Source organism: Thalia democratica, chromosome 5, assembly GCF_965202585.1.
Source record: "Thalia democratica chromosome 5, ktThaDemo2.hap1.1, whole genome shotgun sequence".
Classification (NCBI taxonomy): Eukaryota; Metazoa; Chordata; class Thaliacea; order Salpida; family Salpidae; genus Thalia; species Thalia democratica.
Genome location: NC_139169.1, coordinates 70,765,736 through 70,777,505, shown reverse-complemented (window position 1 = coordinate 70,777,505; position 11,770 = coordinate 70,765,736). Strand labels below are relative to the sequence as shown.

The 11,770-nt window shown below is 26.2% G+C and overlaps 1 protein-coding gene across 1 annotated transcript in view; it reads right to left on the bottom strand.

The window, feature by feature from the left end:
* LOC145836827 (uncharacterized) overlaps nucleotides 1-11,770 on the bottom strand; it is a 31,901-nt gene that overhangs the window by 9,681 nt on the left and 10,450 nt on the right. Inside the window, exons 4-5 of the mRNA XM_082944599.1 lie at nucleotides 3,766-3,861; nucleotides 612-837 (exon numbers count right to left, since the gene is read on the bottom strand). Coding sequence (XP_082800725.1) covers nucleotides 612-837; nucleotides 3,766-3,861 — 322 coding nt within the window. The remainder of the gene's footprint in view (nucleotides 1-611; nucleotides 838-3,765; nucleotides 3,862-11,770) is intronic.

Genomic DNA, 11,770 nt, shown 5'->3' with positions numbered 1-11,770 from the left:
TTGTACATGAAATTTGTGTAAAAAAGTTTGTAATATGATTTTAAACTAAACAATAACTTTTGAAAAAAACTATTGTTACGGGTACAAAAATTATTTACAAACAAATTATGTTTTCAATTTACTACAAAAATATACATCAATCTAGTTATTTTATTTAAAAAGTTATACATTCATTTTCTAAAAAACTCAGATTTTAATTACCCTTAAAAAAACTTAAAAAGTTTAAATAAAAAACTATAAGTTCTGTTTCTAATAAAATTGTTTTAAAATTTTCTCAACTGACTTACTTTACATACAAAGGTTTTAAATAACTAAACTAGTTTTGAACATGAAAAGTATCTAAACTTTGGTATTACTATTACGTCATAATAATGAACAACATTGTAGAGTTGTAGAGAAACATCTAAAATTTTCTTACAGCATGAAAGCTTAAATACTTGTATCATACATAAATGTTAATATTTAATATTGAAAATTTTTTGAATTTTCTTCTGACCGAAACTGTCCAGATAAGTGAATAAGCACTGTACTGTAAAAACAAATCTTTCATACCACTAATGCAAAACAACTAAACACCATGTCAGCTTTCAAAAGTATACAAGTTAACAAACCTGTTTCTTTTCGCTTTCAACGGCAACAAGTTTTGAAACGGCAGGGTCTATGGTGGAGCTATCAATGAGGAGGGAGTTTTCCTTCACCTCTCTCAATATTCCCTCATCTCCACAATAAACTTCTTTTACGTGGGTGGAGTTGGGTAGCATGGTGACTATCTTGTCGCACTTCATTGCCACTTGCCTGGGCGATGAAGCTATCACCCCGCCTGCATCTTCGATTTTCCTGTTGAGTGCAATTGTTGTAAACACATATTTCTGTATTTAAATTGATATTTAAGGGCATAGGGGGTCCACCTTGATGTTTACAAGTTGATCTTATTTTATTGAGTTTTATCTGAGCTATCAGACATTTTTAACCGCTTGAAAAGATTCAAAGTAATTTTTGAGATATAAGCGATCAAAGTCAGTGACCTCAATAGGTCAAACTAAAAAGACCATTTCACTAAAAATATATCTTCTCCTTCATTTTTTAAGCAATCTTCTTCAATTTTTCACAGAAAGTGTATTAAAAAACTTTAAAAAGATTGAATAAAGGAGTTTTTTTAACTCTAAAAAATAATTTTTTGTTAAAAAAACACCTTTTTTTTCTTTAATCTAAAATTTTTATTTTTAATATTTTTAAAAATCCAACATTCAAAGTCTTTTAAAGTATAAAATGAACGTTTCGTGAAAGTTTGAGGTCTCTAGCTCAAAAAGTGCAAAAAAATTGCGCTCCATACATTTGTATTGGAAGATTTTTATAAAAACTACAATATTTCAAAAGTTAAATAAGATTTTTTAATTCTTTAAAAGTTTGCTTAAAGTTTTCACTTCAAGCTTTCATATAAGATCCAATGTTATTTTTAGTAAAAAAAATGTCAGATATCCCCTATGCCCTTAAAATGCAAATAAAAAAAAATTTAGATCCACATGATTAAATCTTACTTAAAACTAAATCAGTTTTGGTTGCTGTTTTAACAAAATATTAGCATAAAAACATATTTTAGAAAGTTGTGCAAAAACCACAATTAGACACTTAATTTTAACAAAATGTTAAAGTAAATAAAAACAAAAGTAAATAAGCAAACATTTAAGTCCATTAAATTAAAAAAACAAATAAATATGATTACATTTTTTACTTTTTTGCTTCAGAGAAGCAAATATTTTTTTAAAGGTTACATGACAATTCAAATTCGGACAACTCAAATTCTTAAAAAATATTTAAAAGACTATATCTCAAAAAGTATTATAAGTATTAAAAAAAAATGCGTATGTAGATCTTATAAATATCTACAAACCACTTTTATCTTCTTTGAAAATCTGTAATATTTTTAAAGATATGTCAAAAATACAAAAAATAACAATATTTTTTACTTTAATAAAGCCATATTTCAAAAAATATCTAATTTTTTGCAAATTAAAATAACCGCCCGTAGATAATATTATGATTTACATATTAATTTTTTATTTTAGATAAATATACATGATTTTTTTATTTTTAGCTGATTCAATTTTTTATTAAGTATTTGAACTGTCTGAATATAAATAGTCGTGCACCCAGAAAAAAATATTCACTTTTTTAAGGGTACTGATTAAGTGTAGTTTAAAATTAGAATCTTACTTTTGGTAAATTTATTGCACATAAGTTTATAAAAATTTATATACTATTGAACACTTATATTCTAACATTTTTTTATTTACAGTTAACTCATTCAGTAACTATGGCATAAAAAATATTAACTTAATAAAGAACTATATTATTTCTAAAATTACTGCACATATAGATGTAAAAATCTGCATTGTACTTGAAAAACATTATTTTAATTTTTATAAAATCAAGTTGATCAATAAAAAATGTCTCTAGAATTTTTGAAATTAATAATTATTTGAACAATACCATATTTACTGAACAGATAAAGTAGAAGTTTTGAAAAAAATTACATAATGATTTTCAATAGATTTTAAAATCTGCATTTGAAGTAACTTTGACAAAAGTATGGATCTGGTATTCAATCTAATAAAAAAAGAAGTGTATAAATATTATCTGTATTTCGGTGAAAAAATACATCTGAAACAAACAAACTTATTGGTAATCAATCACACTAACTAGTAAAAAATACATTGTTACTTATCTAGATTTCATGTTTAAAAGATTATGAGCCTCTAAAAGACTACAAACCTTTGTGAAGGACTTAAAATTTACAGAGACTAGCTAAATACTTTTCCTAAATGGTTGTTTGCAAAAGGCTTTCTCTGGACAATCTAGAACATTACTTGTAAAAGGTTGCTAACCCCTGGTTTAGAGTCTGAACTGCAGCTTTTGCTAGTCAAATATGGTCCCTAAGCAAAAATCTGTTGTCTTAAAATTACTCTTCAACAAAGAAGTTTGAAGAAAATTATCATTTTTAAACAGCAATAGAAAAAATTATTGCGGTATAAATATCAATTAGGCCTATTTATAAGCTATGTGACTATTGTACAATACTGAACTTATATTAAGACTTAATTTGTAGAGATGGTGAAAAAAGATCATCTGCTGAATTTGCAATAAAAAATGTATACATCTATATCATTGAAAACAGTTTTTCTTTTTACTTGTCACTTGCATTTTTTAATACACTTATTTTGGTAAAAAAATATAAGTACTTTCTCTCTTTTTTTTAAAGTAGCCTGATGGTGTAAAGGTCTTAATATGGGTCTGAAAACTTTTGGATGATTGTTGCAAAAAAACATAAATGTATGCTAAAAGATTTTGTATATTAGAATATACCAGAGAGTGAAATTAAATATCATACTAAAAAAAGAATCCAAATAAAAGCGGCATTTTTATGTCTCAAGTAATTGTTTTGTGAAGCTTGAATCATTTATTTTTCTCATAATACTTTTTAATTGTAAAATAGATTTTTGAGTGTGGAGTTTTCAGATTCTCTTAATGATAATATTTAAATTCTAATTGTTAAAATGTTGCCAGATCAAACCTGCTAATTGTAACATAACTGTATATAAAAAATAAACAAAATTTTTTAAAGTAAATATTTAAACGCAAAAAAACAACAAACACTGTACCAACTGACAGATGTTCTAACTTGTGATAATGAGTAACAAAAATAGATTTAAAAAAATAACTTACAAAACTTCTTGTATGATCTTGGGTCCCCACTCCTATACCAACTCAGTTCCAGAGGGAATTCCATCTTCAAAACTAGATGTTTTCTTCAGATCATCCTTCTCATAATACCATATAGGCTTGCTCAGTTCATATAAGGTTCTTTGGTGATGACATTAAGTTGGTTTTAATATATTTTCTGTTAGAAGTTTAACAATTTGTCAATATTAAGCTTTTATTTGTGTTGGGTATCTTGATAATTTTTTTTTTCTGTTTACATAAATTAATTTGTCTGTTTGTACTTTAAAGTATTTGTATAAATATTTGTATGGTTTGAAAGTTTCAATGACTTGAAAGATTTATTTAAGTTAATATAAATGAAAAATTTTAGACTTTTACAGCTCACAAGTAGTTAATGTTCATAACTTTCCAAAAACAGACTAAGTTCTAAGACATAATTAGTCTAGCAACATAAGAAGTTTTTACAGCAGTATTATGTCAGCACTTATTTAATTAAATAAACCAAATAAATGAAATAAGAAAAATTTAAACTGATAATATTTGTGGCTTAAAACTGAACTTGAATAGTTTCAGAAATATCTTAACATAATGATGGCACAATCATTCATGAATATTTTGATAATTGTGTCTTTATTTAGCATTCACTCACTATGAACAATGTGGCTTTTTATTTTCTACCTGCTTCAAAAAGTTGTTATATCAGTGACTACGAAAACTCAGTAGTTTTGGCAAATATGGCAAAACGATTGAAACTAAATTATAACTAAAATGAGTTTGCAAAAGTTAAACGTAATGATATTACCAGATGAAAATAAAGGCATTAAGCTAGATGTAATTAATCTTATGCAAATTGTTAAGTAATAAACATCTTTAAAACAAACAGAAAAAAAAAGTAAAATTTAGAGTTGAAAACTCAGTCTATACTTTTTTATAAAGTTGTCAATGTAGTTTATATGAGCACAATGAATTACTGTAGCTTAAATATTAAACAGTATGTTAAACCAGTTATCGCCAATGTAGTAAAAAAGGTAGAAACTACAAAAAACTTTAAAAAGAATGAATAATAAGAATGAAATTAAAACAGCTTATTTTTTCCAAAAAAAAAGTTTAAGGTTTAACATTATGTAAAATAAAAAGCATTTTATGTTCGAAAAAGCTAAAAACCACCCTGCCATGCTAAGATAGTGTTTCAATTTGTAGTTTTTATGAATTCTCTAAAGTCTTACATTTTAAAGTGACATCACAATAAAATAGTACTTTGCAAAATATTTTTTTCAATGAATATTCTTTTGAGAAAAGCACTTGTAGTAAAAACACCTTAGATGCTGTAGGTGTAAAGTAACTCTAAAACTTTTTTTTCTTTTTTATACTGTTTATGTGAGCTTTGTACAATACTGAAGCAAACTCTATTTGATTGTGAGTATTTTTGAATTTAAAACTTGATGATTGTTGCCCATTTTATCTTCTAACATTGTGTGAGTAAGTTTAAGAAAGCATTTGACCTAGTTTGGCATTCAACAGTCTTGAAAATTTATGTTGATAATTTATATTCTTTTTCTCATGCAATACCTTTGAAAAATTTCTTTAATTAATCTTCTAGTTTATCACAGAACCATATATCTTTATTCATAAAAGTTGTGATAAGTTTTTATACTTACAAGTATGGCATGTTCAGACAAGATCAATTGGCTTGAATGCACTTACTTAATGCAAAAAAAATCATCAAGAGGCTTTAAAAACTTGCATATCAGCCTCTGAAATCTTTGAAACATTATTGTAAAGTGAAATAAGTAGAGAAAAATTCAAAAGAACTCTTATATTTCTACATTGTGTGAGTAAGTTTAAGAAAGCATTTGACCTAGTTTGGCATTCAACAGTCTTGAAAGTTTATGTTGATAATTTGTATTATTTTTCTCATGCAAAACTTTTGAAAAAATCTTTATTTTATCTTCTAGTTCATCACATGATGCATACATCTTTATTCATAAAAATTATGACAAGTTTTATACTACAAGCATGACATGTTCAGACAAGATCAATTAGCTTGAATGCACTTACATGATGCATTAAAAAAACCATCAAGAGGCTTTAAAAACTTGCATCTCAGTCTTTGAAATCTTTGAAACATCATTGTAAAGTGAACTGAGTAGAAAAAAATTTAAAAGAATTCTTTTGAAAAATCTTTTGAACCTCTGTAAAATTTTTAAACTCCTAGCTTTTTTCAAAGGTCTTTATAAGTTGTAACTTTGGATTTCTCCTACATCTTTAGATTAGGCAATGGATCACACTTTTTTGGATTCATATTAAAAGATGAGTACCTACTACAGCAGCTGTTGAGGTTAGTTTGTTTAATAGTTAATTAGATTGTTTAAATTTGTGCAAAACTTAGTATTTATTGCTAGGGTTACCAGTAATACTAGTTGAATATTTAGTAACAAAGTTAAGGTTTTTTGGATATTTACAATAAATCTTGATATTTTGTCTTAAAGTTTTAGATTTTCTATTTAATTATTGTTGAGTCCTTTTGTTACTATTAAATTTTTTGAGTGCTCATGCTTGAATAACATTAAGCTTTAGATGTTAATTAAGTTTTGCACAAATTCATATTAGCTATTCATAGAGTTGTATCCTTGGTTTATAAACATATATTTGCTTTGTTGGGCTTCATTCTCCTAACAATACTAGGCTATCTTAAATTAAGAGAAAACTTAAATAAGACTCAAAAATAAATAAAATCACTTAAAAGTAGCAACATTTGTGCTAAGCTTTATATGCTTGTATAAAGAAGTTTTGTATTCATGAATGAAGCCCAAAGAGACAGCAAGCTAATCTAAGTGTAGAAGTTTATTTACAACAAAAAATTAAGTTGGTTAGTTCTGATTGTATTAATGTAGTTTATATATCTGTAAATTAATGATTTGTAATAAGAGTTACTTAAAGTGTGCATAAAAGATAAGTAGGAAGAGTAGTTATAAAACCAAATTGTTATTAGTTTCAAAACTGTTTTAATTGTTATAAAGTTTTAATTTTTTATTCATTTTTTTACAAAAGAAAACAGTTAAACCATATCAGGATTAGGTTTGCTAGTAAACAAAATGTTCCAAAATTTTAAGTTTACACTCATATATTTACAAAGCAATTCACAGCAAGCAAAATTTAAAAGTTGTTAGTGTATATTTGTATGAGGTTTATTCTCACCTTTTTTTTAATTTTTCTCTTCTTCTATCACTAACTTCTTTCTGTTCTTTTATCTATCAACAATTTCTTTTGTTCATATGTTTGCACTAATAAGCATTTATCAACAACTTGCTGTATTGTTTTTATGTATATGACAAATGTAAAGACTCAATTTTGGTAATAGTATAAATATACAGCCATAAAGATTTCAAATGATGCAAGTATTTGACAAGCTTTGAAATGAACTACAGGCTAATAAACATATGTTATTGACACAAAGTAGTATGGTTTAACTGTTTTGGTTTGTAACAATGTATTAAAATGATAAGTTCAAACACCTTTAATTTGTATGCACACTTTAAGAAACACACAATAAGTTGTCTGAGATCAGTGATTAAACAAAGCAATTAAGTAAGCATTCAAAGTTTAAGTCAATTAGTGAATATATAAAGTAAATTAAAGTATACTAGTTAATAAGTAGTGATGGTAGTAACCTTTGTATTTATTAGATTGCTAATTAATTACTTTACAATGAGACCAATTTAATTATCATGGATAAACTTTAGCTTAATAAGTTACATAACAAGTAAAGTGATATCCTTTAGTAGGAACAGTATAAAACTTGAGTTAAACAAGAATATAAACAATTTTAAAGTTTTATTTGACAAAAATATAGTTACAACTAGAATTAAAGTAATTTTAACTGTTTAGATGAATCTTAAGTGGTTTTTTATTTTTGATTAATTTAAGTTTTATACTGTTTTTAAAAGGTTATCTAAGTAAAATAAATTTACTTAAGCAAGTTAACTGACTATTGTTTGAGTATACGTAGAAAACAGTTCAATCATATATATAGATTTGTCAATGTACACATTTAAAAGGTCTGTAGTTTCTTTCTTTTTATATTTGCTTTATTTTCTGTCATTAAAAAGTACACCTATCTATGAGGTTGATGAACTATTTTCCATGTATATGTAAAACATTAGGTACTTGACCAGGATGATGTAGTATCTGAAACTATATTCATTTGTTTTTGGGTTTTAACCCTAACCTAAATATGTAGTTTTAACAAAATAACGGCATCTATAAGGTACGCATTCTAAGAATTACGCGCTAAGTTTTTAATAACACTCTCTCTGTTATAAGTAAAGATTTTCTTTAAGTACTACGCACCCGCATAAGGTACGCACTAAACTTTTAATAACACATTATTTGCATTAATTAAATAGGTTTTCTAAAATAAGGTACGCACCCGCTTAAAGTACGCACTAAATTTTTAATAACACATTATTTGCATTAGTAAAATAGGTTTTCTAAAATAAGGTACGCACTAAATTTTTCAGGCCCCCCACCCATATTTTCAAAAATGGGGATTCCCCCAAACCGAAAATGTGATGAGATTTTTTGATGGAGATTATTTAAATTTATTTTTTAAGGCATTTCGCCGACTCCGCCGGCGAAAAATTTTTCATCTTTTCTTTTTCTCTTTTTCTTTACGGCCTTTTTTCTTGAAGGCCCTCTTTTCTCTGTCAAATAGACCGTGAGTAGCGTAACTGCCAAACAAATATGCGTTATATTTGTACGGTCTTTATCTGTTATCTTTTACTAACCTTGAGCTTATGTGATCTAACTTATTGATGTAAAACCGTTAAAGGCCTGACGGTAATATCGGTTATAGTTTATTAATTATTGACTGAGTGGTTTTGTATTGATGAGTTTGATTAGTAAGTTTAAGGTAGCGGACAAGAATTAAAAAAAAACAAAGGGCTACGGCCGGTCGATGACACGGTGCTTCGCACCTGTCATCTCTCCGGCCTGCCCTTAGTTTTTTTTTAATTCTTGTCCTTTAGGCCCGGTTACTATGCTGGTCGGCACCCCTTTTAGTTATGACTTGGATGTACGAGTAAGTGTGCTAGTACTTCTCAGTCATAGCTGAATTTAATGTGCTTGTAACTTTAAGTCATTACTTGTAATAATTTTAACACATTTGTACCACATAATTGTATGTAAAAGATTTATTTCACTCAGATAGAAACTAAGCTTTTTTTTATATACCTAAAATATATATCCACAAAAAAGTATTTACGCCTTAATTTCTATGAAAAAGTTTGGCCTCTATCAAAACACTGTTTTGTCCATAGTTTTTCATATAATTTTGTTAAGATTTTAAATTAATTGTTACTTATTATTATTACGTCATAATACAATAGTATCTTTGAATATAATCTTACTATTTTTCTATTAACTATAGTAGCAAATACATTATAAGTATTAGATCACACTTAGCTTAATTTTTCTTTAAAAGGTTTTAGACTTAATAGACAAAGTAGAGTAATTTATATATTTGAAAAAAAAAACTTTACTACTACAGTTATTTATCCATAATAAATATTAGATATTCTGTGATTTAATTAAACTATTACGTATAAATTTAAACAATATTCAACCTCAATCATACAATTTTGTAGGCACAACTATATAGTAATTATTTCTATCTTAAAACGAAGACCATCAGTTTAGTCTTAATTATCAAATTAAAAACTCAATTTCTTGTTAATGATCCATTAGTTCACCTTTTGGTTTTTATTACAGCAGTGTTTAGTAAACAATCAACTAAATACAAAGATTTTATAATATTAAGTATACTTATTTTAAAAGTGTATACAGACTGCAATAAACTTTTAGTAATTTTTCTTTCGTTATCATCTTTTGCAATCATATACTTATGTAAGTAGTATCCATGCAATATTGTATGTAGGAGATTATCAAATAATTAAATTCTTTTTAATTATTTTTTTCTTTTTATAGTATTTTGATCTGGTATCAATCTGATATATAAAAAAATTCTTAATATATTTAAAATGAACTAATCATCTTCAAACTACAGTCATTTATTAGTATTTTATTATTAATTATCATCTTGTTGTGTTGGTTTGTATGGTTATTAGCTTTATGTCTCAAGCAACATGTTTTAAACTACAAATTTCAAAGATTAAAGTGTCTCTTTCAAGTATGCAACAATTGAAAATCTAATGTACGTCCAATTTAAAATCTTTATGATACCTACTACTTTTATTAGTTAAAAGTGTAAATTTAGGACATCTATTAGCTTTTAACGTTACATGTCACATTACTTTACGCTAACTAAACTTATTATGGCGAATTTGATAAAGCGATTACCAGCTCTATACTTTCAATATAAATAAAACACCGTTATGACAAATAATGTTTCTAGTTTTATGTCACAAGCAATGTATGTATTTAACTATAAATTTAAAACATTAAACTGTTTTTTTAAGTAGTAATTGCAATCCAAATAATTCGGTTAACCTTAACATTGTTGATGTTTTCAAATAAAGAAGACATTTCGTCTATGTAAAATGAAAGGTAAATTTTGTCTCTCAACTGTAGAAATACCTCGGCTTCTGCCTTACATTTTTATTATCAAATTTTATTATACTTCTTTTTTTAATATACTAGTTTAAATACAGGTCAACTTAACTCTTGTCATCAAAAATGTACTTCAAACTAAACAATGTCAAGTTCTTTGGGAATTTTATTGTATTCAAAATCGAACTTATAAAACCTGTATAACTAATTTTATATTTATCTCCACATTACGAACAATTAACTAAATTCTTCTGCTATGTTTTTATCACCGATCTTTTCTCAACAATTTTGAATATTCTTATTTCTTTTATCACCAATATAAAGTTCAATACAATTAGTTAACTGTTCTTTAGTTCTGATTTTTTAATTTCTGCGATATCCTTGTTGAAATAAATGACTTAATCAATAAGTTATTTACCATAATATAGTAGTTTTATATCAGTACTCTTTTATTTTAATAAACTTTGGTAGTTTTATTATTAGTGAATTAGTATTTTAACTTTTAGTATAAACTCTTGATATTAATTAATTTTTCGTAAATTCTCAGTTGAATTAATCATTTTAATTTCTTCTTGAGATACTATTTTATTTTTAGTTTATTTCCTTACTGTTTCTAAGCTTATAGGATTAGTTCTTAAACATTTTGGTTTGTTTAATTATATTGAAGTTGCTGCAGTTATATTTCAGTTAAAGCAACTTAATTTGGGGTTTTCCAAACTAATTTCTAAATTTAACCCTTGGCACGAGTTAAAAAGTCCCTTTACTGTTGAATTACCCATTTACGTTTTCAATTTCTCACTGTTTTTTGCCCCCTATAAAGGGCGATATTGTCCGCTTTAGATAAACTCTGATCTAAACAACGTCCATTCCGTTTTCTTTTATCCAACGATTGGACGATTTTAAGCAAGTTTTTTTTTGAATCTGACAGTATATTCAAGAACATAAGTTAGATCGTTATAAATCTGTGCTTGTATTTATTTTTACGAAACCAGATGATTACGGATGCAACAGTATTTTTCCATTAATTTAACTTCATAACGTACCTCATCCTGCAAATGAAACTGTCTAAACTTCTAAATTGACTTTGAATAATTAGTCTAATTACTCTACTTTTAATTTTACCAAGCCTGCCTTAAAGTTGAAGAAGCTGTTTGTTTTTGAACTGTACATGATTTTCATAAATGCCATGTAAAACTTTATTTGATACAGGTATAAAAGTTATTTATTGTTTTAAGTGATCAGTTTTTTGTTTATTCCTTCTAGTAAACTTACTCATTCTTGCTATATCTTTATTTAGTTTCATAACTTTTATGCTTCTGTTTTCTTAAGCTTATCAAATCTTATTAAATGGTTAGTTTGACTGCATTTTTTCGTAGATAAATTGTTTTTTCTGTCCTAAAGTATAAGTATGGAAGTAGGTCAATAAGGTTACAAACTGTTATATCTATATTAAGTTCTGCGAACAAAAGCATTATTCTTACAT